This window comes from Hemicordylus capensis, chromosome 2, assembly GCF_027244095.1.
Source record: "Hemicordylus capensis ecotype Gifberg chromosome 2, rHemCap1.1.pri, whole genome shotgun sequence".
Taxonomy (NCBI): domain Eukaryota; kingdom Metazoa; phylum Chordata; class Lepidosauria; order Squamata; family Cordylidae; genus Hemicordylus; species Hemicordylus capensis.
In genome coordinates, this window is record NC_069658.1 from 85055624 (window position 1) to 85081844 (window position 26221).

Genomic DNA, 26221 nt, shown 5'->3' on the forward strand with positions numbered 1-26221 from the left:
AGTCCCATACATAGTCTGATGCACACATGGAGCTTCTACACATGCAAGCTGGCCCATGCACTTCAAGAGAAGGGGCCATTCTGGTCCATGTGCACAAAGTGCTGCACACAACAAGCTGCCCTCCCTACTTTAGTGAATGTAAACTGGACTTGTGGGCAGAAGAATGCACTGGAGGTCCACAGCAATCACTGGGTTGAGCATCTGGCTGTAACAGTCACTGTGCTCTTACTTTAAGTAAATCTTAAAAACATGAGTCTGTTCTGGATTATAGCCCCCAATGAGGGCCTACCACAGAGCTTAAGAATTGCCAGTGGAAACAGAAAAACCCACAGTAAATATTAGCTGCCTTTTAGGATTGGGATGAAAATGAATCTGTGTTGTTTGCTATTGGAGGGGGCAAGTATCAGCATAGCTTTGCATAAGTATAGCAGCATTCTATAATCGGACATATGATGCCCACAAAGTGATGGATGAAGGTTATTTTTACGTTGCTATGTTTGCAACAAACCTTTTATAACTCTTGAAAAAAATATCCTGCTCTGAGATTTTGCCATCATTGCCTTTTCAATTTCTAGGAAATGTGACCTGTAGTATCACATTTTACAAGCAAGAAAAAGAGATAGTGGATTTTGGTGCAGCACAGATGATATATTGCTATATTTTAATACAGCCAGTTGATTTAAACAATTGCACCTACATCCAGCAATACTCAAATTGTATGAAACTAAAAGAAAAAAAATTGGTAGATGTTGTTAGAGTTTGGCAAGTAACAGATAAACCAACAATGATGTAAAATGTTAAATAGCAGCACAAAATATCTCCATGGGATGGGATGATGAGCAAGATTTTTTTAAAAAAATGATTTCCTGACCTATATTGATTGATAAGAGTAATTAATAGGTTTTCCCTGGTGTTCAGTAGATTTGTTTCTTCTTAAAGAAACTGCTATTATATAGCAAGAAGTACAGTGTGTGCACTAAATGTTATTTGCTGAAGGAAAAGTATATACAAACCAACAGCCCAAGATACTCATGTTCATTGCTGGGAAATGTAGGGTTTAATTACTCCTGCCCTCTTGCTGCCCTTCTGCTCCCCCCTCCATGCTTCTAAGCGCCCCAAATTCATAGCTTTTCTTTTGCTTCATCGAAGCTGCAAAGCTGTTGTGATCCTGGTGTAAAAACATACATCATTAAAGCTAAGCTTTTGAGGACATGCCCCATTTACTGACCTCAACCAACGGCCTCGGTTTGCGCTCTACTGCAAACCTGAAGTGGCAGAGTTCACAGTAAGTGGTATTCGAAGACGACAGCCAGTGCTCCAGGCAGCTGCGATGAATAGTCCCCAGGGTGCCTGTACATTCACAGGGAGAAAGCAAGTCTTCTTGACTGCTGCCTTCGTGGCAAATCCTGCACATTGGTCTGTCATTGAAAGGACTGCAAGACAAGGAGGAGAGGCAATTGGTTAGTATTGTAATTGTCGGGGGGGGGGGGGAATGGGACCTGAAGATCATCTGGTCCAGTCCACAGTGTTGTAAAACATAAGCCGACACCTCCACTTATTTACACAGCATAAGATAATTCGCTTCCACGTTTACCCCTGCATGCTAACTAGTGTACAAGAAGCAGATGAAGTAGTTCCATCTATTCAGAGGACTCAAGCAAGCAACAAGTCCCACACCTCTGAAGGATGCAAATCCCTTTGACATGACCTGGGACAAAATTTCTTCCTGCCCCAAATACAGTGATAATTGACCAACTATGGAGTGAATTCTGAAGCAGAGCCCATTCAAAGGGATGCACTATCCTTGGTTCTGTACTACAGCTCTCCCCAGCATCTTTCCAGTTCCAGGACCCCCTGATGTCTGTGAGCAGCAGCCGGTTCTGTAGTGGTGCACACTGTACTATTAGCTCATAATTGCTTTTTCTACCGCTGAGGAAAGCAATCTTATCTACTACAGGTTTTTCTGCTTCATCATGGCTGCAGGCAGTGGTGGCACCAGAAAAAAAAATTGAGGTTGGGGGCACAGAAGGGGGAAGTACAGTTATGGATGGGCAAGCTGTGTCCCACTCATTAGATTTCTGAAACAGAAATGGGGGTGGGGTGGGGGCAAGCTACTTGTCTCAGGAGATGCTTGTCCCTCCTTACCCCCTCTTTGGAAGCACCCTTGGCTGCAAGCTTGACTCAGCAGCTGGCTCTGATATGGTGGCTCACTTTGTATGGTTCTGCCTCAAGGTAGTGGTGGGCCACCAATGACTCCTGCACTTCTGGGACAGCTGGAGAGTAAGATCCTGGTGATTTCATTCTCTGCCCACACCCTGCATCACTTTCTCCTTCTCTACCTAGCCCCTGATGCTTCTCCATTTGTTCCATTCTACCCTCCCTCTCTCTCCATGGCCTGATCCAAATTCCTTCCTGCTCTGCCTCTAGACTGAGTCTTTGGCTACAATATTGGGCTTGCCCAAATAACACTTGTCAATACATGCCAGAAGACTACCAGGTTGCTAAAGGCTCCTGTGCTGGCACAGAATGCTTTGGGTCCTCCTTGGCTTCTAACCTCTGGCTGTGAATACCCCCTGTGAATATGCCCAGGCCATCCCCTTCTGGAGAAGCAGCTGAATACTGCAAACGGTTGTGTGCAAGGACACTGTATACAAACATTTCAGACTGTTGTGTGGGGCAAGCAGTTTTTCAGAAAGAGAGGGGGGCGGGAAGTAAAAACAAAACAAAACAAGGTCTTGGGAAGTGATGGGACCCTAAACCTCCACTGAAGCCCTGATTAAAAATTTTAAAAATAAAATAAAATTCTTCACAACTGTATTCTATTCTTTTCTGAGACAAATGAGGTTCTTTGCTCTCAGGACTATTCTGCAGAGACTGTTCCAGAAATTTTCACCTCTGTTCCTTGGAAACTATCTTCTGATCTCCAAAGTAAATTTTTAATGGACCATTTATAGCCATTAGTTTTTATACTCATAGTCTTCTCAACCTAAATCATTTCCTCCTCTCTATGGGTATTTATAGTGTGCAATTATAGCCTCTTTCAGCCTCCTTTTTGCTAAGTTAAACAGGCCAAGACCTTTCAACCAGCTTTCAATTCCTGCACTATACTTTGTGTTGGTACAATTTGATTCATTGTTCTTGAGGAAGCAGAACCAAAACTGAACCCTATATTCAAAAAAAGGCCACACTGGTGCTCCTTAAAATGGTTTCAAGTATTTCCTCTCTGACTCTATTTTCCACATGTCAAATACAAGCTTACTAACATGCATGTGCTAGGCACAGTTGTTCTAGGGGGTGGAGGCTAAATACTAGACCCAAAGCAGCAGAAGCAATACCTAGTAGCTGGAAGAACAGAGGAGAAAGAAACTTGACATTTCCTCTATTGCTCTTTTCCTCTATTTCTCTCATGGCAACATGAGGAAGACCAACCAGGATCCAGGAGGGCAAACTGATGCAACATCCCTGCCTGGGACAGTTGGCCCCACCCCACTGGGACAACAAACACCTGCTCTACTGAGCAGCTGTTTGGGAGAGGGGGTAAGGGGGAAACATTGTGCTGTCATGCAAATATTAAAATTGAGATCCATTCAACTAAGCAACCTCCTTAACATTTTCCTGCACTTTGGTGACCCCATCTATATTGTACATGTTAACTGCACCCTGATTTGGGAATCAACATGTTTGAAAAGTGGGTTAAAAATACCCTAATATGCACACAAATAGGCACAAGCTCTGTAGAAGTCAGATCTCATTGGAAACAAAAAGTTTGTGTTGTCTGAGACAACATAATTTATGTTGAGATTTTCAGAACTGTGGTGGATGCCAGATTCTTCTCATCAAACTTAGATCCTTAGCTTCTTTTCTGCTGTTTCTTTCTCCATTCTATCATAGTGACCACATTTCCTCTTCTGTGTGGCACCAACTTCGCTCAACCACATTCCAGCCATATCAAATACTTTAAATCTATCTCTTCTGTTTTACTTTTCTTCTGATGGGCTCAGCTTTGCTGAAATCAAGTGCACTGCCTCTCATTCCTGGCTGCTGCTAAGTAAGGAACCTATTTCGGAGTGGTGCATAGTCTCAAGAGTGCCTTGTTGAACCAAAAAGAGAGGGGGGAAAAATCTGAGCAGGGTAATGGCTGAGCAGAGAACTCTGAAATCCGGCACATAGGTAGAGGAGAATGGCAGGACTCTATTTATTTAATTTCAAGTAAATCGGACAGATCATTGATTTTTAATGATTTTTTTAAAAATCCAGTGATACTTTGATGTCTAATTATTTATTGCTGATTATTATTTATCTTTCTGATGTTGGTGGGATTTTAGCTTAATCTTTGAAAAATCATTAAAAATCAACAATGTACTTGAAATTAAATATAAAGAGAGTCCTGCCACTAACTGTGTGCCAAATTTCAGAATTCTCTGACCAGCCATTACTCTGCTCTGAATTTCCCCCCCTCTTTTCCCCATAGACAGCTGTGCTTCCTGCATTGTACTTGCACAAGAGCACTGGGAGAAAATAAAAAAATAAAAAATTTGAAAAAATAATTGGAAACCATGCATGCACACACAGTCATTCCTTGGCTATCTGTGCATAGGTGCATAGTTGAATAGAAAACAGGAGGTGGAGCTCCCCTACTTCCTCTGCAACCATATTGGCCAAAAATGGGTGGAATGGATGGGGAGAATTATGCTGTATGAACAAGCCAAGGTTTGAAAAAACTGGAACAAACTGTACACAACTACAATAAAAAGCAACAATGTGAGCAGCCCTTGTTAACTCCAAACTATATATACTCTTAGGTGTACCTGTTGCTAATCCCATTCATGGCAGCTCTCATGAGAGTTCGCGAGCAGCTGCCAGATAGCAACAGGATGAGTAGGAGGCAAGAAAAATGGCGGCGGCAGCAGTGAGCAAAAAACAAAACAAAAAACGGCAGCAAACGGCAGTAGCGGCCAGCCAGTGGGCAGGAGGAAGAAGGCAGGTGGGTAGAAAGAAAAAGACAACAGTGGCGGGAGGAGGGTGGGGAACAGCGGCAGTGGGCAGGTGGGCGGGGAGGAAAACTGTGATGGGCGCGGCGATGATGAACTAGAGGCGCAGATCCTCTGCACATGTCCCAGCTAGTTTATACTTATTTATGCTTATACACACTTATGATCGCTTTATATACTTTCATCCTAACTCATCCTAGCTTATACCGTTTCCTCCTGCAGTAAAGCCTCCTATCTGGGAAACCTCCTGGAACCTGGTCTGATTCAACTATTGATATTGCATAGGAAAGGGTGGGGAGATAAAAGAAATATTTCCACAATTCTATCTCAGCCTGTAGATCTACTCTCCCCCCGCCACCGCACCCCAGTACAACTGTAGGGTAGATACTGTTCAGTGACTGGTGCAAGTCAGGATCATTCATAACTCAGACTTAAACCAAATAACAATACCTTAGCAATTTGATGGTGTGCTTTGCCTATCTTAAATATTTCCATTTGGAGACAGTGTCATGGTTAGAGTGTGGAGTTCAGAAGTTCAAATTCCCCCTCTACCATTGTCCTTCCAGGAGGAAAATATCTTTGGAAAGTTGTTGCAAAGATCAAATGAATCCCATGTACACTGTTCTGACTGTCTTGAAGAAAAAGCAATATGAGCTTTTTCTGTCTTGAAGAAAAAGCAAGATGAAAAAGCAATAGGACAATGTAACTAGCATTAAAGACCCTTCTATTATCCAATTAGAACAAAATATGAATTTTTAAAATGTGGTTCAAATGCAGCTCCTGACTGGAGAATCATAACTTTGTAGAAAAGTACCAACTCCTTGTAGGAATCCTTGCAGAAAGGATTCCTATGTATGTCAGAAAGACATATCAGAAAGACATCATAAATATGTCAGAAAGACATATCTTTCTGTCAAGAAAAGTTACTCTCAAAAATGTTGGTTTCTACTATTATTATTGTATTGTAATTTTAATTTGCACACTGATCGGACAACTTTCCCAACACTATTTTTTGTAAACATCCATTGGATGATTGCTACTGTTTTAGCCTTCTCCAAATAATTGTGCTTGTTTATAAGGTTGCTTGAACCATTAGAAATTATTTAATAAACTTTAAAAAACAACACTGGCAAGCTGCACTATGAAAAGCTGCTGTCACTCAGTGGTGAAAAATCTCAGCAACCACCACAACAAAACAGTAACTCATTCCCTGAACATGAAAATGCATGAGAAAAGCAGACTCTCTGTCCATGCAGTGGGCATGCTGTTGAACAGTTGGGAGCTGTCTGGCTGTACAAATTGTGCTCTAGAAATATAAGTGCCAGTCTACGAATGGGTGAAGAAGAATCCGCGATATTCTCTACACAGAGTATGACGGCAGATATTTGAGAACACACACAACACACACACACACCCCAAAACCTCACTGGAATGAGAGCGCTCACTGGGAAGCAACGAGCAGCATGTGCAAATCAGCAGAATGTCACTCTTGAAGTTTTCTTTTGCAAAGCAGAAGGATTGATTACATCTTGTGCATTTTGCCACCTGCATTTCCCAAAAGTTCTGCCACCCCTTTCTTGCACAAAGCTAGAATGCTGAACAAATCAAATGATAAGTGATAATTATCAAGTTATAATGAACATGGGAATTTAATTATAAACTCACAAGTGGATATTTAAGTGAGCGAGCCCTGCTCATTGCTCAATGAGTATACAGAAAACTACACATGCAGTATATTCGCTTCTGATCTAACTGCCATGGAAACATAACAGCTTCGTCTGCTTTCAAAAAGAAACACCAAATTTTACTACAGACGCTCAAATACTCCCATTACCTCCCTTCCCTTCCCTTCGTTGTACTTTCTTCCCCATACAGCTGAATGAGCAATTAGCCCATTTGTTTGGCTTGGTACTACTGTACCTCTGCGTGGCAAGAGTCCGTACTACCGTTGACAGCAGCTGCCCGTCCTTGGCCGAAACTTGCATGACATACTGCGGCTGTCCATTCACAAGGCTGCTACAGTCCTCCACGGTCTTTACCATGGGAGCAGCCGAGCTGGTGCAGTCTGGTAAGACTTCGGGCAGGTGACTGCAGCGGCTGGTTGTCATGGTAACAGACAGCAATTACTCTGCTAATGGCTTCCACATTCATACAGGATTTCCATCTAGGAAAAAAGATTAGAAAACAATTTATTAAAGGTAGGGCTGCTAAGAGTGAATGCCAGGATTTGGGGGCGGGGGGAGAGAGAAAATATATATATATATATATATATATATATATATATATATATATATATATATATATATATATATATATAAAAATACACACACACCCCAACATTTTAGTCATTAAAATTCAGCAGGCCTTGATTAGCACAATTTCTTCTAACAATTTTTAACACAAAGGGGGGAAGCAGGGATCGTTAATAACAATGCAAGCACCTCAATGTGCAACACTGTCTTATTGATTCCCTTTGAAATGAGAGACCACCACCACCACATTTTTTAAAAAAAATCCCTCCTGCTGTTGGCAGAAAATTTAAAGCAGCTTTTAAAATTATGTAGAGCTGGGAAATTGCATCTATATAAAGTGTGTATCTTTAAAAGCATTTTTTCTTGCTTTATTTTTCTCCCTAGATTGTAATGTCTTGGTAATCAATGGAGAAAGACTTAAGCCTTTTGTCTCCTCCCCCCACCCACATCTCACTAGTTACATAGTGCAAAGAACATCCAGTTTGCATTCATTTCAACTTCACGTCAGCCTCTCGCCACAAACCAACCAAGTTGTGCCTTTCAAGGGAAAGCAGACAATAAACTTGAAATCCCTCTGAGAAAATAATCCATTATTGCTAAGTGCATTACATCATCAAACGCAGAGTACAACACCAAAAACAGCATTTAATGACAGAGCAGGTTTTTTTGCACAGGCCCTCTTAATGATAACCTGCATGCAGTAATAATATATGCAGCAAGATGAGGTTAAAAAAAGAAGTCACAGTTTATGTTTTTGCATACTGTATTCATTTCCCTGCTGTCATTTCAAAGAAATTATTTTATGCATCCACAGGGCAGTAGTAATTGTATATGAAATACCCCCTGTAGTAAGCAAGAGTCAGCAACAGCTTTATACATAGTTTTGGAGCCACATTCAGCTGAAGTATATGGTACTAGAAAATGTGAGCTAATTTTCCAGGAGATAAATGCCCTTTTCTGTCTCTAACAAAGTACAAGTAGGAATGTTACAACACCTCTAGATCTTAGGTCTAGATCTCAGTACAAGATGATAATTGCTTTTACTACCCTTTGCAAAACATTCTTTAAAACATGTTAAAGGTTTATCTTGTGAATACTCATTTTATGCACTCTCTAAATGCCTGCCTACGGGCAGTAATGGGCTGGATGAGGGATAACAAACTGAAGCTGAATCCAAGCAAGACAGAGGTGCTCATAGGGGCTCAGATCTGAGGGATGAGTTAGACATTCCTGCACTGGATGGGGTTGCACTCTCCTGAAAGGAGCAAGTACTCAGCTTGGGAGTACTCCTGGACCCAGGCCTCACTCTGGTATCTCAGGTGGAGGCTATGGCCAGGAGTGCTTTCTATCAGTTTCCGCTGATTCAACAGCTGTGTCCATTCCTTGAAGAGGATGACCTCAAAACAGTGGTGCATCAGCTGGTAACCTCCAGGCTTGACTATTGCAATGCACTTTAAATGGGGCTGCTTTTGTACACAGTTTGGAAACTTAAGTGAGTCCCATGTCAGAACACACTCCACAAATCTCCAACTTCATGGGGCATGAGGAACCGACACATCCAAGTCTGCCCAACAGGAAGACGGAAGCATCCAGTAATTAATTAATGTGTTCCTGACATCCTTTCCTCCTCTCCACTTCTCCTGACACTGTTGAAGTGAATGTTTTCATTAATTCCTAAGGTTGGTTCCTCCTCACCTGACCCTTCACTTCTTGCCAGCTGCTTTTTAAAAACACTTTTTTAAAATGCACAATTTAACTTTAAGGAAATACCCAAAAAGAAAACATTTTAACAGCACTTTAAAAATTAATTTTAAACACCCGCATTGCTAAAATGATGCTGTGAGGAATGTCATGGTGACAGTGTGCCCTTGTAGAGAACTGGAGCATGGGGATAGGACTCGGCTTTCCCAAAGATCACTGCACACATAAAAAGTACACCTTTTCAAAGAAAGCTGGAAGAGGGGGCTAAGATTGCTGTTCACAACCTTTTCAAAAAACTTGAATTAAACCAGCTTCCAAAAGAAACAGAAGCAGCATGGCAAAAACACAGAATGTACGTTGAGCTATGTTTCTCCATTAGAAGAAAATGAAAAATGCCAATTCTTGAGTAAATTGTCTGGAGGCACCCATATGGGCAGCTGCTGCAGAAAATAAGAGAGCCCTGTATCTCCTCTTCTTCTGCTGGTCTACATCCATAATAAATCTATCTATCCATCCATCCATCCATCCTCCTCTCTCTCCCCTAGCAAAGTATGGTTTTAAAAAAAAGTGCAACATGATGTGATTGCATAGCGTGAGCATGCTCTGAGTTTCCAGCTTCATTTCACTTCATTAGCTGAGCTGGTATAGGTAGAGTTCCCTGACCTACCACATACTTTGAACATATTATCCATCAGCAGAACACAGCCAATATAATCCAGATATTGAACACTATTATTTTTGTTTGCCTAATTATTTTGTTTGCCTAAAAGTATTTAAAGAGTGAAGCCTCAAATTTAATTAGCAGTTCATTTTGTAGTTTGATCATCAATAAGCATAAGCACATAGCTGTGCTTTCCAACTTACCGAACATCTGTTTAAGACAAGAAACTTATTTGGGCAATGCAGGTAGGCATCAGAGATGCTGCACCAATGATATAATGTGGAACCATTGTACTGGAGTTTGGACCCTTAGGAAGATAACCAAGAGCAGTAATGATGCAAACCTTTAAAGCCCTTAATGGTTTGGGCCCGGGATACCCGAGAGACTGCCTGCTCCCAAGGGTTGCTGCCAGCTTGATGAGATCATCTGCGGGGGCTCTGCTCCGGGTGCCGACAATGAAGGAGGCTCGGTTGTCGTGTACGTGGGACAGGGCCTTCTCTGTTGCTGCCCCTAGACTCTGGCATGCTCTGCTGGTGGCTGTTCGCTCCTCGGTCTCATCACAGTTTTTAGAGAGTGTGTTAAATCTTGGCTTTTTACCCAGGTTTTTATGCAATTGTCCCTACAGCTGCTTCTTTATATTTTGTACAGTTTTTATGCTTGTATTTTAAATCTTTTTAATCAGATTTGTTTTATATTTTAGCTTAGTATTTTAATTGTGTCATTTTTTATAGTCTTGTTTTTAATTTTTGTTGTAAACCGCCTTGGGATTGTTTTAATGAAAGGCGGTATATAAATTTAACAATCAATCAATCAATCAATCAATAAGAATGCATTTGTCATTGTGGGGATTGTTCCAAGTACTTCACAGAGAATACATTCCCTAGTGAATATGCATGCTGCCTATGCACCACTTTACAGTAGTTCCAATGTTTAGAGAACAAGGAACAAAATGGAACAGCATTCTGAACCTCATTTACAATGAAAATGGTGCAAATTACTAATTCCAATACCATTAGCACACAAAGAGGTGCAGAAGAATGCAGACTTATGAGAATAGGAGCCCCAGTCTCTCAAAGGAAAGCGCGTAGGGACATGGATTATGAGCCACATTTTAGTTTTGAAATACATGCTGAGACTGTTCAACGAGAGTATGCAGCAGCACAGTAGCTGCCTCATTAAACTTAGATAGCTTAGACAGTGCTGTGCTTACAGACCCATGCTACAGAATTATACATTTCCTTGCTCACTGCTTCGCTGACCTCATTATGTACAGCAGCAAGATTATCATTCTGCATAAAGTGACCATCCAAGCCTTTACAAAGGCATCCATCAGTCCACTGAAGAGTTCAAGGACAGTTTTTAACCACCAGATAAGTCAGCTAAGTGTAAAATATTAAACCTCATCCCACTATTTACTGTAGTGGCAACTGTGTTACTAAATTTTATTTAAAAACAAAAACAAAACCTAGTTACTGGGATATGGACAGTTCAGCACACTATGTACAAAAATTCACATGGCAACTTTTTTAAAAAATGGAATAAGAAACCATTACTGTTTAGTAATACAGCATCTATATCTATCTATATAATTCTCTTAGACATACCCATTGCTAATCCCATGCGTGGCAGCTCTTGCGAGAGTTCGTAAGTGAAGGGAGTGGGAGAGGAAAGCGATGGTGGTGGGGGACATAAGGCCAATGGACAGGCCAGGGAATGGGTGGGTAGGCAGGTAGGCAGGGAGAAAAGGCAGCGGCGGTGGGGGAGAGAAAGTGAAAGCGTTGCGGAGGGAGAGCGAAAGCTGCGGTGGGGGGGGGGAGAAAGCCAAAGCGGCAATGGGGGGAGAGAAAGTGATGGCCGGCCGGAAAAAGTGCCTGGTCAGGCGGCTGGCCAGAGAGAAAAAACATTGGAGGAGGGAAGAGGAGGGGGAGAGTTGAGAACGAGGGGCCAAGAACAAAGGAGGGGGGGCGAAGAATGAGGGAGGTGTAGATGCTCTGCGCCCAGGCCAGCTAGTTTCTATTATTCAGGATAGTTTAGAATCTCTCAGTAGCCATGCAAGAAAAATGACTATGGCTCCCATACTGCATGAGCTGCCGATTCAAGGGAGAGGTGACTTCACTGCTACCTACTCTACACTCGCTCAAGCTGTTTGCAAAGGTGGGGCTGCTTCATACCAACTAAACTGTGCATCATTGCATTTGCAGTGCTACTCCAAGTGGGAAGGATGTGTGATGACCAGGGGCGTAACTAGGTTGGAGTGGGCCCTGAGACAAGATTCTTAAATGCCCCCCCCGCCATCACCGCTTACCTCTTCTTCCTGGGTGGGGAGAGCCTCTGAGGGCCCCCCCCCCAAGGGTGGACTCGCGGAGACAAACAACAAGGAAATAGCACCAGAACAAGGAGGAGAATTTTTTTTAAATGACTTCAAAAGGAAGATCGGGTGGGGGAGAGCCTCTGAGGGGCCCCCCCAAGGTGGGGGCCCCCGAGACAACGGCCTCCCCCTGCCTAATTGTAGTTACGCCCCTGGTGATGACACACTCCTTTGTGACCACAGAGCAGCCCTGCCTCCCAAAACAGTGTGAGTGGGGTGTAGAGTGGTTTGACTGAACCTTGGGTCAGCAGCTTGCTAAGCAGTATGTGGGTCAATATCCCAAATTTACTGCTAATGAACTGTGTTGCACAGATATGAAACAAAGCAATAGCCATTTGGCCAAGGCTGCTGAGCATGTGACTAACATGAAATCTGAATACAAGTCAAATCCCAGCACAGGATCCAAAGAACCTTGAACCGAAAAGAGTGTTAGGCTGCAATCCTAAACACACCAGGGAACAAATCCCATTAATTCAGTAGGGTTTCCTTCAGAGTAAACATGCTTAGAATTGTTCTATCATACTAGATTTTCTTGAACAGAGGATAATACCTATGATGCATAGCAATCTACTTTTTTAAGTTAATGGGAGTTTCATAAACAGTTTATTATAAATTCTACCTTGTAAGCACAAAGCAAGTGAGCTAGCCTAAAATGGCTTTTTGGATTCTGAACAGGTTTTCCTGGTTCAAGTCCAAGCTCAATCCTCAGAATTATGTCGGGCAGGGGGCGGGGTGTTGAGGGCCAAACAGCATATAAAGTTTAATGTGTCCATGTAGTTACAGGCTTAGGTTTATACATGAATAGCATGAATTGTGTAGGGCCACAATTTGGACTGGAACCACAGCAGGGAGTAAGGATGTATACTATTTACCCTTTATCTCTATGCTGTTTTCCTGTTGAAAATCATTGCTTGTTAACCTCGAAAGTGCCATTGTAGCATAATTCTCTTTGAACTCATGGGGACTTTCTTCTGAGCGAGTAAAGAAGTTTATAATTCTGCTGTTGACATGTCATTTAACAATAATAGTAGGTGCCCCCTAAATCTGAGGAGGGTTTGGAAAGCCTTTCAGTTGCCACCCATCTTATCTCCAATAGTAGAGACCTCTGAAAAAAGGCCTCTGAAATCTATTTATTTACCATATTTTATACCACCCAAAACGTACATCTCTGGGCGGTTTACAAGTTTATCTATGGCTTTCCCAGTCTTAAAAACAAGGTTCATTTGAGAGAAAAGCAAAGGAACGCTAAGGAAAGTTGTGCCGTCAAGTCAGTGTCGATTCCAAGTGACCACAGAGCCATGTGGTTTTCTCAGTAGAATACAGGAGGAGTTTAACATTGTCTTCTCCCATGCAGTATGAGATGATGCCTTTCAGCATTTTCCTATATCGCTGCTGCCCAAAGGAGTTCCTTAACTATTCAAGGGTCCCCTCTCTCAAAGCACATCTAAATGTGCCCTACAGTGAAGAGCACTGAAGTTCTTCACTCAATGATATAAATTATCTTGGACAACAACAAGTTGCTGACCCCAAGGGATGGGGGAAGACCGCGAGAGAGAGTGCTCTTGCAGGCAGCAGTTAAAGTCACGGGGATTTCTTGAGTAGGCCCTAGAGCTGTGGATGGTGCATAACAGTGGTAGGTCAGTTTCTTGGGGAGGGGTTGGCAGTCTTCTAGCTGTAGGAAACATGGTATAGCTGGACCTGATTTTGCAGCTCATAGCACAGAAAGAGGGATAGTTTGCAAATATGAAAGAGAAATGCATTCTTATGAAAAACATATTTTGGCAGGGGTGTACCTGCTGATTCTGGGCTCTCCCTGCTCAGCCTTCTTCCTGTTTTGCAACCCATTCTCCACTCTAGAAAAACTGTTTAATGCTCTAGCTCCCCAGAGCCTACAACTGTAAAGAGCACCAGATGAAACAAAATTTAATTGGGATGGGGAAGTAGAATAGTTCAGGTTGGAGAGCACAAAAAATGATTGTGAGAGAGAACTTGGTGGGGTGGGGTGCTGGTTGATGCTGTTTGGAAGAACATACAAAAAAAATAGAAAGCAAAGGAAAAAGAGGTAAGAGAAATATTTTGGGTTTTTTAATTGACACTAATATCTTTTCATTTCCCAGTGGGAGGGGACAGTACTGACAAATGTGGTGGATACAAAAGTTGTGGGTAGGCTTGACCTTCCTGGGCTACCTGGACTTTAAATATTGCTAGCAGGTTCCTTCTCCTCAAAAAGATATAAAATGGAAGATGCTCTCAGTATGCAGCTTGCCTATGCCATATTATCACTGCATCTTAATATGTCTTCCTATATTTCAGTTTCTTGAAATGCAGCAATAAAAGTCTGGGGAAAGCAGGTAAAGAAAAGGCAACTTCTTCCACAGAAGGATATGATGGAAGAAATTATGTTAATCACTGGAAAGGATACTATCATTATTACACAGCGCAAGCCTTTCACTTCTCAAGGGATCAACACAGAGGCACACAAATATTTCCCTTTTGCATCTCTATTGCTGATTGAAATGACAGGCGCAAAAGGTACACGTAGCCAGACTGCTCCCTACTGATTACTCATGTGCAGATGCCGAATGATGATAATGCTCCCAATACATACTGCAGTGGCTCTACACATCTTGTAGTTAATGAATTAACTCTCCTGTTAAGCAGGTAAATAGTAAAGTGATGCTGCAGACAGCAGGCTTGCATCAGAGATTAATGAAATAATTTTTGGCAGGTCAGGCAGTTGGTTAGAAACAGTAGTCTGCCAGATGTCTCAAGATAGCATCTTGTTCTTTCAGTTGCCAATGTAGATAGCTTTGACCAATTTGCTGAGAAAACCAAGATGGCATTTCAGCAAGGCTAGCATAAAGTTATGTTCAACCATTTCCTATCTCACTTGGTCAGAGCTATCAAAGTTTGTTGGTTCATCTATCACATAATTGCTGTGTCAATCCTGAAAGAGCAAGAGACAGAAAAGAAGTACTTGTAAGAGGTTCCCTGCATTTCTCCTTGTGAGCCTCTGTAAGTCAAGCAAATAAAATCTGTTCAAGCATTACTATGAGACTAATATCATCAGTACTAGGGGTGTGCATGAACCGTTTTTCGCAGTTCGGTCTGAATTCAGACCGAACCACAGGCCCATGAACTGGTTCGGTCAAAATGTCTGAATGTCCTGGTCCATTCAACTGAAGCAGCTCGAACCATTTTGATGGTTCAAGGGGCTATGCTTGTAAAAGGGAATCCAGTGCGGATTCCCCTTTACAAGCAAAGGGAAATCCTTGAAAAGGCTTCTAAAGGGCAGTAGCAAGAGGGCACCTTTAAAAGTAGATGTAAGGGGCTTATGGGCCCGCTGGCGGCCACAATTATGATACTACAACTCGTCCAAGGCCCCCCTGGCCCAGACCCATGGACTTCCCCCAGCAGTCCATGTGGCAGTGATGTGGGTCCGGAACTGACCTGGCTTCCACACATGCGTGGAGGCCAGGTCAGTTCTAGACCTGTGCCATGCACGCACTGGGCCTGGGCCAGGGGGGCCTTGGAGTGGGAGTGGGAGTGGGGGCCTTGGAGTGGGAGGCCTTGGTAGTGGGAGGAGCGGCCTTGGAGGAGCGGCCTCTGACATCTACTTTTAAAGATGCCCTCTTGCCACCTCCCAGCTGCTCTTTAGAAGCCTTTTCAAAGATTCCCCTTTGCTTTTAAAGGGGAATCCTCATCGAATCCCCCTTTACAAGCATAGCCCCTTGAACCATGGCACACCAGTCCACCACAGACCGGGCTCAGTTGGGTTTGATCACAGACCGGTCCAGCCTTCCTGAAGGTCAGTCCAGTTTGCAATCAAACCGGCCCGTTGTGGTGGAAACCACAAACTGTTTACTGCAAACTGTTTGTGCACATCCCTAATCAGTAGCGGAGCATACTCTAATTCTGTGGGCCAACAAAGAAAAAAGGGGAAGACTGTATGGACCCATAGATCTAAAGGTATTACAACACTCATGTTTTACTTATATTGCATAAGGCAGATGTGAGTTCGGCTGAAGATGTTGGACTGCAACTCCTATAATCCCTGACATGGGGATGATGCAAGTTATAGTCCCCCCCTCAAAAAAGAAAAAAAAAGAAAAAGACAACACCCCACAGCTTGAGGACTGAAGTTGTGCAGCCCTGCTATAAGGGAGTACCCTTGAAGACTGTTTGGAGGCTCAATAATGCAAATTGCCACCCCTCCAGATGGGAATATTAGGAGCACCAATTGTCAAAGGGTATAGATTATCAAAGCAATAACTTCACCTACAAATTCCTAAAGTGCTTAAATGTTTCATACTGAAAGAAATCACCTCTCAAATGACCAATTATAATCAACCAACAGTGCCCTCTGATTCACATCTGGACAATGAGATACAGACAGGGGCTCTCTGTTGCTGACCTTCAATTATGTAATTTGCTTCCCTTGGAAATTTGCCAAAGTCAGAGCTTGAGCATCTTCTAAAGATTCTCCTTTTGAGGCTTTCTGTTGCTGAGGATAAGCAGCTGAAAGGGGTGGGTGGGTAAGGTGGGGATGTAGTATGAACTGCAATTTTAAGTTGCTAGGTCTCTTTGGAATTTATGGTGGCTTTTACTCTTATGTCCTAGCTTTCTCAGGTGTTATAACTCACTTTGAACCTTTGGGAGAAGAAATCTAAATACATACACCACATATACCACATACCTCCAGTGACTGTTGCTGGTGTCTATCTTATGCTTCTTTTAGATTGTGAGCCCTTTAGAGACAGGGATCTATCTTATTTATTTATTTATTATTTCTCTGTGTAAACCACCCTGAGCCTTTTTTGGAAGGGTGGTATAGAAATTAAATAAATAAATAAATAAAATATAAGTCCAATAAAGTATTTCATTTTCCCATACTATATTTCATCAATGCAGTTCATGTGTGTGGGGTAGGGAAGTGCATAGACCATGTGTGGTGGTTTGGTCTGAATTTGGACTGAACTGCCACTCCATGAACTGGTTTGTCAGACCGACTAGCTGAGCTGGTTGAACCAATAAATTAGCTTGAACTGGTTCAGAGTGGTTAACAATCAAATGGCTCAAACTGTCCAGTTAGAGATGAACATGTTTGACCATGAACCGGTCCATGCACACCCCTAATGTGAGGTATGTGTGTGTTCAAAATACATAATGCATATAATAAGCAGGCTGACAGTTGCTCACTCTCTGCTAAAATGTTAGCAAATTCAGAAGGTCACTCTTGGGCACTCAAAGATAATTCTCATCCAGGCTTGGAAATTGAAGGCAATGTCTCAATTTATACATTTCCAATGCCCAGGCCATGCCATCAGGGCAATATATCTGTGAACGGCTTTGCAACAAAATTCAACAAGTGGTCCTATTAACAAAATGACCATTTTCCACAGAAAGATTCTACAGCAGTTTGCAACTCTGAAATCAAGGAAAATTGCAGGACTCCAGAAATGCTGCAAGCAAGGCATGGAGATTCTTATTAAGTTATAGTTAAACATATGGAGATGTCAAATTGCAGCCTTGCCAGCCTGAACAAGAGATGAATTTCAGCAAGGGCTCATTTGCATTTACAACAGAAAGCCAGACAATTGAAACCCTATTTGCACTTTTGACTACTGTGCATATATTGAGCTCATTGCTCCAATGCATCAAGAACTACCATATTGATGAATGCAGTTGACAATCAAGGAGAAATTCTCCACGGAACCGCTGCAGAAAACCCTGAGTGGTGTTCGATTCACATGAGACAAAAAGTTCTTATACTGTAAGCAGTGGGAGGCAGAAGTTATACAAATATTGAAGTAGAGCTCTTGTGTGAATTGCCCATTTGTGCTTTTTCAGCACCTTTATTAAAAAGAGCACATAATGCATCTGTAGTATTCATATAGTTTTGAGCACTCAAATCCACACTCGTTTCCTATTCCATGTTATTCCCAAGAGCTTCCTATTACAATTCAAGAACTGCAACTCAAAAACTTTTATCCTGCAGATTTGAGATTCCAGAACCAAGAGAAAAATACAACTAGCTTGTTAACAAGGCAAGGCTCTCCTCTCTGTCTTGCAGTCAGTTATTTAAAAAGCAAGGGGAAAAGTTGAAACTAGAAGTATTGTGTTGGGAGGCAAATTCTCCTTTTTAAATGTGTATCTTCAACATACACATCTGATTGTGTACACAACCTGAAAACGTATTTGTTTGGCCTGGCCTTCCAAGGTTTTTCAGTTGTTTGTGGGTATTTTAATTGGTTTTAAATTGTTTTAATTGTTTTTATATTGTTTCAAGTAGTATGTTTTAGATGGTGTTAGTTTTATGTCTTTTTAAATTTGTTGTGCATTGACCAGAGCCTTTGGATGGGTGGTCTAAGAATTTAATAAATAAATAATAAATAATAATTATGCCTTCAAAATGCCTTCAGAACATCAGGGTGTAGTATATTTGCTAACATCCAAATACATTTCATTAATTATGGTATTAATCATTATCCATAGTTAATCATTATTCAGTTTAAAACGAATCTAGGGGCTTAAAGCCTCTTTTTGGCTGTTTTGAAGTTGAGATATGACCTTGCACAACTTCACTTTTCTGTACATCACTATTGGACTGAAGTGGGGACATTTTGAAGAACAGAGGGAACACCTGATGCAAATGTAAAATCCAACATGAATTGCATGTGATAGTCTTTAGTTGTACTGACAGTCTGCACCTCTAAATCTCTGAGAAAACTTCACAGGCACTTTTGGTGTACACAAAAAAAGTTGTGTAACACCTGTTGCATTTATATAGAACACAGAAATCTTTTTTGAAAGACTTGTGTATGAAGCAAATCAAGAATTCTTTGGAGTTAAAAATCAAACAAGACACATCCACACACCTCTACCAAATTTTACCTTCAGGAACAGAGTTCAGCACACAAACCTACTATCAGGGGCAGACACACAACTGGGCAAACGGGTTCAAAGAACCCGGGCCACCACCAATCAGGGGCCGCAAGTGCAGCCCCAGACACGCCCCCTGGATCTGACATCAGACGTGGAAGCATTATTTTGGTCCCAAATGGGGCCGCACGGTTTGGGCAGTGTGGCTGGAGTGACTCTCCCTGCCTTAAATCCAGGAAGAGCCGCTCCTGGTCTCGCTGCCAACACAGCAGGGCCAATCAATCTCCCTCCCAAACGGGGCCGCATGGCCCCATTTAGGAGAGAGATCGGCCCACGCTACATTGGCAGTGCGGCCAGGGAGACCTTTAAGGCAGGGAGAGCTGCTCCGGGCCACACTGCCCAACACAGTTGCATGGCCCCGTTTGGAAGGGAGACCACATCCCACCACATCTGACGTCAGATGTGAGGGCGTGGCTAGCCACCCCTGCATCTGATGTCAGATGAGGGAGAGTAGCCAGGGGCCACACACGGGCTGCCGCCAGCCTTCTTACGCTCTTGCCTACTATGTAGCTGTACCCGTAGCCTGTTACCAAGACAGCCTGCTTGGGAGCTTCCAGCAGCACCCCTACACCTGATCTGGAGCTACAGGCTTGTAGTTTCCATTGTGTCTCTTTGAACTCATGGGATCGTGGGCTTACCATTTGCTTGCATGAAGTTACCTTATGAGTCTATGTCACTTGGCAGAAAGCATGGGGAAAACTAGCTCCAGGTCAAGTCATGACTGTAAGACAGGGCCATCCTTAGAGAGTCATGGAGGAGTGTGGGGCCTGGGAAAAATCAGCCAGTGCGGTGCCCCCTTCCAGTTAATTCTAATGGGGGTTAAAAGAGCGGGGCCTGGGGCGGTTGCCCTGCTTGCCATGCCCTAAGGACAGCCCTGCTGTAAGAGGACTATTCCTCTGCTCTCTTCTCTGATTTGAGTTCAAGTGAGGAAGCTGAAGTAGACACAAGTTAATTAAGCACTATTCTTCTAATAGGGATAGCCAAATTCTCCCCACCACATTAGAACAGGCTCATCTCTCTAATAAGAAGTGTTAATGGTTGGCTTGAGGCTTGGGAAGCACGCTTGTTAACACATTCCAGAACCTATCAAGGTTGCCTACTGAGCAAGACGTGGCCTATTTCTGCTTCTGAGATCACCAAGCAGTGTGTCTCTTCTCTGGATTCACCTGTTGCGTGTTCGTGTGTCTTGGCACCAGTTATACCACCTTGCTGTGCCTTGACTCTTGAACTTGTCCTGCTTTTGGCCTCCAGACTGGTCCCGCTCCCAGGCCCAATCTGTGCAGCATGCTTGGCTGCAACGAGAAACTGGTCCCCTGAGATCAGACCTCCTTTGGACTATTCTTGGCTCCCTGACCACTGAGTGACACTCAGGTCACCCCTCCTTCCTTCTGACCTGTCCTGGAGGACAGAGGTCCCTCAACATTGATCAAGTAACAAGTGTCCAAATACACTACCAAGAAAGGATGTGAGGTATACTAATCCATGCTCCTAAGTCTCTTGCTCCCCTCTCTTCCTGCTCCTCTTTGAAGTCTAAAGCTGTTCTCTAAAACCATTTATCTGGTCAGCCTTGAGTGGATTTAATTCTGATCTCAAGCCAAAATGCCTCTTCGTGAGCTTTAATTTAGTACTATTAATACTGTTAGCCTGGTTAGCTTTGTTAGTTAATATTGTGTTGCTTGCTAATCAAGATTTTTCTTTTGTACCCCTAAACCCTAAATAAACCTGATTGCATTTGACCTGTCACCTCTCTGCTAGTCATTTCCAAGACCGAGGCTTTGCACAAATTTATTCTGAAATGAGCTGCTCCCTCTAAACTCCACACACAAGCCCAAAAGTTAGTCAGGGGTGTTTGCCAATTCCCCAGGTACAGTATCATTAACAAGCCTCAGCCTAGAGTGTGATGCACCAGTATAGTGAATGCCAAGAATTGGTCTGGGGAGAGTGCAAGAAAAAATACTTAACAGCAGCACAATTCCCCAAAACATTTCATCATGCTGGGTTTGCAGCACTGTCAGCAGCCAGCAGATGTTCCAAGTAGGAAAGTTTTTTTTTAAAGGAATAACTTGAACTCTTATGTGTACCTATAAAATGCAAACCATCACTAATCTTTACATTTTAGTTGCATGTGTGCATGTACACACATACACACACACACCCTCAAGACTGGACCCTCTTGTGAATGTAAGTAAGGGTAGATTCAGATGATTGGGATACATCTGGTTGTTTAAAAGCTTCGCCTTGCAACACCTATAACCATGTGTGAAGCTGGTTGCTTGTAACTTCCAATCATGCAGCTTGTATAGAGCTACTGCTCCTCTGCAGCTATTCACAAATCCTGGGAAGCAAAGGGACAACAATATTGGGATTGTTATTTATTGGGACTCTATTTATTACATTTTTATCCCATCATTCCAGTAAGGCACTCAGAGTTGTAAGCTTATTCACAAGAATCCTCCTAGGTAGGTTAGTTAAGATATTGTGACAAGGTTACCTAATTGGAGTCATGGCTGAGCAGAGATTTGAACTAAATTCTCCCCAGTCCAAGGCAAACACTTTAGTCATTACACTGGCTCTCTCATGGCTGAAGAATACATGACTACTACCTCATAATATTTTTACAGGAAACTATATGGCAAGCTTTTAAATAGCTACAGTGAGGACATTTCACTTACTCTGGGGGGAAGGGGACCAATAAGTTCTGGTAAGAACTAATCTGCCTTCTTTCCTTTCACTATAATCTTAATTGAAAATTACCATCTTCACAAGTTAGCCCACTTCCGCCTCAAAAGTTCACATATCCACCATCTTGAATTTGTGTGAATGACAGGATCACAAACGATGCTATTGAGGTGTCCCTATGTGTCCCTACAACTATACCAAATTTGGTCCAAATTGGGCAGGCAGTTCACCAGCTAGCCCACTTCCAGCTCAAACATTCACATATCTGCCATATGAATTGGGGTAGATGACACCATCACCAATTATGCTGTTGTGGTGTCCCTATGTGTCACCAAAGCAGTCCAGGCATTGCAAAGTGGGGGGGGGGAGAGGAGAAAGGGAGAGAGCGTGCACGCCTTAAGGAAAGTAGGCTAAAAAAGAGGGGACAGGATCCAGGCTAATTTCATCACAACTAAGCACTACTGAAATAAGCCAAGTTTTTTTGTAACTGTTAGTGGATTCATTAATCCATGACTAATTTAGCCTGAATACTGCCCAGTCTTATTTTACAGAAACATGTTCCATGACAACGCAGTCATTTATAGCCTAACCCGACCTTCATACCTTGAAATTTCTTCAGCAACATTTCTTTGATGTTCAATTTACTCATTCATCATTTAACAGTAAGAGAAAATATCATTTGTTCAATTATTTGACAATGCTTGCCACCTGATAATTGGATTTTACGATCTATCTATATATTTCTCCTAGGTGTGCCTGGGGAAAATGCGTCCCGGCAGCCCAGCTGATTGGCTGGGTTGCGGAGGCGCCTGATTGTCTGGCACACCCAGGAGGAGGAGAATTGGCCAGCCCATGCTGGCGGGCCTGGCCTGGCAACCGGTGGTGGCCGCAGACTCTAGCCAGTGAGAGAGGCAGGTGGGGGGGAGACAGAATGAGCGAGAGAGGCGCTGGGGGGGGGGAGAGACAGAGCAAGTGAGAGAGGCACAGGGGGAGAGACAGAGCGAGCGAGAGAGGCGTGTGGGGGAAAGAGAGAGAGAGAGGCGCGGGGAGAGAGAGCGCGAGCGAGAGAGGTGCGGGGGAGAGAGCGCGGGGTTGAGACAGAGCGAGCGAGAGAGGCACGCGGGGTTGAGACAGAGCGAGCGAGAGAGGCGCGCGGGGGAGAGACAGAGCGAGAGAGGCACGCGGGGTTGAGACAGAGCGAGAGAGGCACGTGGGGTTGAGACAGAGCGAGCGAGAGAGGTGCGCGGGGGAGAGACAGAGCGAGCGAGAGAGGCGCACGGGGATGAGACAGAGCGAGTGAGAGAGGCACGCGGGGGAGAGACAGAGCAAGCGAGAGAGGCGCGCGGGGAGAGACAGAGCGAGAGAGAGAGGCGCGGAGGGGAGAGAGACAGAGCGAGTGAGAGAGGCGGTGTGGGGGGGGGGCAGAGCGAGCAAGAGAGCTGTTGTGGGGGGGGGGGCAGAGCAAGTGAGAGAGCTGTGGGAGGACCAGCCAAACAAATTCTCCCAACTAACCTCAAAAAGGAAGTGAACTACCGCACAGATGCTCTGTGCGGGTTCAGCTAGTATATTTATAATATGGCAATGCAGGATTTCATTGATAAAACAACGCAGCTCAAAGCAATCTTCCTTCAGCCCTTGTCTATTCTGGAGAGGAAACACTGCCAGCTCACTTGGTCTGGAAGTGACTACACAAAGTTTCAGGGCCTTTAAAAAACCCTCTATAGTACCTTGTCTATATACTTGACAAGAGTGAGCATGTTTTTTGCTTTACAATCCAGCCTGATGAAGAGTTTTGGGGAGCTCAAAAGCTTGCAATCCTTTGTTGGTCCTAATAAAAATATTTCTCAACTGCAGCTTTTGGATTTTTGTAATGGAGCAACATGGTTTACAGACAATGGCTGACATGATACACAGCTGTACATTGCTCTAAGTGCTGCAGGTTTGCAGAGAGTATCTTGAGTTCCTCTCAAGAGACCCTCTCAACAGTCTATTGCACAGCCAAGCGGACACAGAGGTAGGACTGATTTGACTTCCCTCCTCTCCCTCCAAAAGCCCTTTCCACTTGCAGGAATATGTTCCTGAGGGTTGCACAGTCTTCAGGAACATATTTATGCAAGTGGAAAGGGCCTTTGAAGGAAGGGGAGAAAAGCAAAATCACTCCCTCCTCTGCGCCCCCACGGGTGTGCAATGGGCTGGTGTCGCAGGGACACAACTGGTTCCCTGCAGATCCACGATGCTTCTTAAGGCAATGTACTGCTGCGCATCATGTCAACCAGTATCTTTATACTCCAAAATGAGGAATTAATGACATATTTTAGATAAAGGCACAAGACATTCCATTGGAACAATTCATTGCATACTTTAAAATTTTCAGTGCACATTCATGAGTCACTACACTTTTCAATTTGTGTTAATTTCATTTTCAAATAATTCTCTGTCAATGAATTTTTTTACTTTGTAAAACTGTATAATGAAATCTGTCAGCAAGTAACATCATTACATTACATGCATAGTTTATTAGATATTATACTACAAAAGGCAGCAGCATAAAAAGGAAAATAAAGTAGAATGTTTAATATAATGCATAAATATAAATATATACAATTATTTTTGGGACTGCATACCCTACTAACTTTTGAACCTCTCAAAGTCAATGTTTTAAAAAACACCATTAAACCATGAGGGGTGACATCAACAGCTGGCAACACATTACATACAGGCATTCTGTATATAATGATGTCCCAACAGACTTTTGGTGGGGGGGTTAGGGTTGGGTTCAGGTAGCCTTTGGTGGCTGTAGTTCTAAGCAATTAAATAATTAACAAGTGTGTGTGTGTGTGTGTGTGTGTGTGCATGTGCACATGTGTTTGTGGTGTGCTTAACTCCTTTCAGCTCCAAAATCTGCCCACCCCCACAGCTGCTTCCTCATAGCTTTCCAAATGTGATTATGCAATAGAAATTCATCTAGAATCCCATTTTGGAAAAAGCAATTGGTGAGGTTATTGGGAACTGAAAAATAATGGGGTGCGTGTGTGTGTGGAGAGAAAGCATTAAGCACCCCTTCACACATGCTTATTTGCTCAAAGTTAGACCCTCCTAAGCTAATTATATTTGAAAATAAATATGTTCAGGGACATTGTTGTTTGTTTGTTTGTAATGTATTTTGTGGACAAAATGTAATGTAATTTGTGGACAAAACAAATCACCCCTGTGCTAGCTGGCCAGATTCAGGTACAAAACAAACTACCCAGATTTTGGACATGGAAAATGGGTAGATTCAGACCTCCATTTTGTGGTGATCTCTTTTGCTGTCTCCATTTTGTGTCTGGGAATTTTTTTAAAAAATCTTGCCTTCCCTAGCTTCAGATTGGTGACTTACAGTGTGCAATGATTGGCTGGTGATTCCCCCATGGTTCCAGATTGGCTCATTTCCATTCAAATCTTGTGTTGCCTGCGGTGACGGAGCCCACATTGGCTAGGGGAAGGGTCAAGGAAGGGACAAGTGTGGAGGGAGTTCAAAGGAGGGATTTTCAAATGTACTTAAAGAGACAACCAGCCACCATTCTGCCTTTCTGCCTCATGGGAGAGGAGAGAGAGAGCCAGAGGAGCTTTGCTTTGCCATGCTTGCATATCTGCTGCCTGGAGTGGATTCTCTGTTTTTTGTTCCTGCTTTCTTGATTGAGGAAAAGAGAAGAGAATTTTTTCTACCCGCTTCCTGCTGCTGAGATAATCACTGCCTGAGCCTCCTGTCTGTACGAATCAATTTGGGTACAAAATGATTTGTACAAAAATCTACCTCTTTCGGGAGATTTGTGGACAAAACAAATAGCTCCTGAGCTAGCTGGCCAGATCTGGACCCAGAACAAATAGAAGGTGATTCAATTTGGGTACAAATCGAATAGAAAAAAACCAAAAACAAAACACCAATTCATGCACATCCCTAGTGGTTTGTTTTGTTAGTGAGAGAGTGTTGTGGTGCAAAATGGACAATGACAGCTTTCTCTGCATGTGTTATATTTCTTGGTGATGGCTGTGATTAGCTCCATGTCTGGCCTTGAGACTAACTTGTGCTTCACTCACTGGTCTGCAATCTGCATTTCAAGATGTACTCACTCAAAATGTGGCTGAAGTTGCTCTAGTCAAGCTTATTGCTATGCTTGCTGCTAAGGGTGCTGCTGTGGCAGCTGTTGAAATTCTAGGAAGTAAAACAAAGAGTCATAATTGTGTGAGAGAAAATAACTTGTGCCAATGATGTTACTGCAGTGCAGGCACTGCAACTGGAAGTGGATTCTGGGTCAATGATTCATTTTTGGCCATTTTCGGACTGTGTTTGAAATGTGTGTTCTATGTTTGGAGGGATAGATTCCCTTTTACTGTGTGCTTCTGCAGTGTTTTTCAAAGCAGGGTTACAAAATGCATTACAAAATCCTTTCCCCAAAGCCCTTTAGGATCCTTTGAAGGTTTGGGGAGGGATTTAAAAAATTGTTTAAAATTGCCCACTTGACCATTTCTTTTGTGGGTTGGTGGTAGGTAGCACCCATCGTGTCCTGCCACCTAACCCACTGTGGTGTCTTTAAGAGATACCCATGGTGAACAATGGGGTGTTTTAAGTTCTTCATTGTTCTCT

General features: G+C 43.0%; 1 protein-coding gene and 1 long non-coding RNA gene across 8 annotated transcripts in view; one reads left to right on the forward strand and one right to left on the reverse strand.

The window, feature by feature from the left end:
* MARCHF3 (membrane associated ring-CH-type finger 3) overlaps positions 1 to 26221 on the reverse strand; it is a 219965-nt gene that overhangs the window by 61547 nt on the left and 132197 nt on the right. For 6 of the 7 annotated variants that reach the window (XM_053292239.1, XM_053292234.1, XM_053292235.1 and 3 more), the window contains 2 exons: positions 6912 to 7155; positions 1229 to 1433 (listed from right to left, as the gene is read on the reverse strand). In XM_053292239.1, coding sequence (XP_053148214.1) covers positions 1229 to 1433; positions 6912 to 7099 — 393 coding nt within the window. In that variant the 5' untranslated portion in view covers positions 7100 to 7155. Of the gene's footprint in view, positions 1 to 1228; positions 1434 to 6911; positions 7156 to 25707; positions 25790 to 26221 lie in introns of all 7 variants that reach the window. The other variant, XM_053292237.1, reaches the window with a different exon arrangement.
* LOC128343338 (uncharacterized) lies at positions 7110 to 20651 on the forward strand. The gene is made up of 3 exons (XR_008315484.1): positions 7110 to 7189; positions 14287 to 14505; positions 17376 to 20651. It is a non-coding gene; the product is annotated as an uncharacterized LOC128343338 (long non-coding RNA).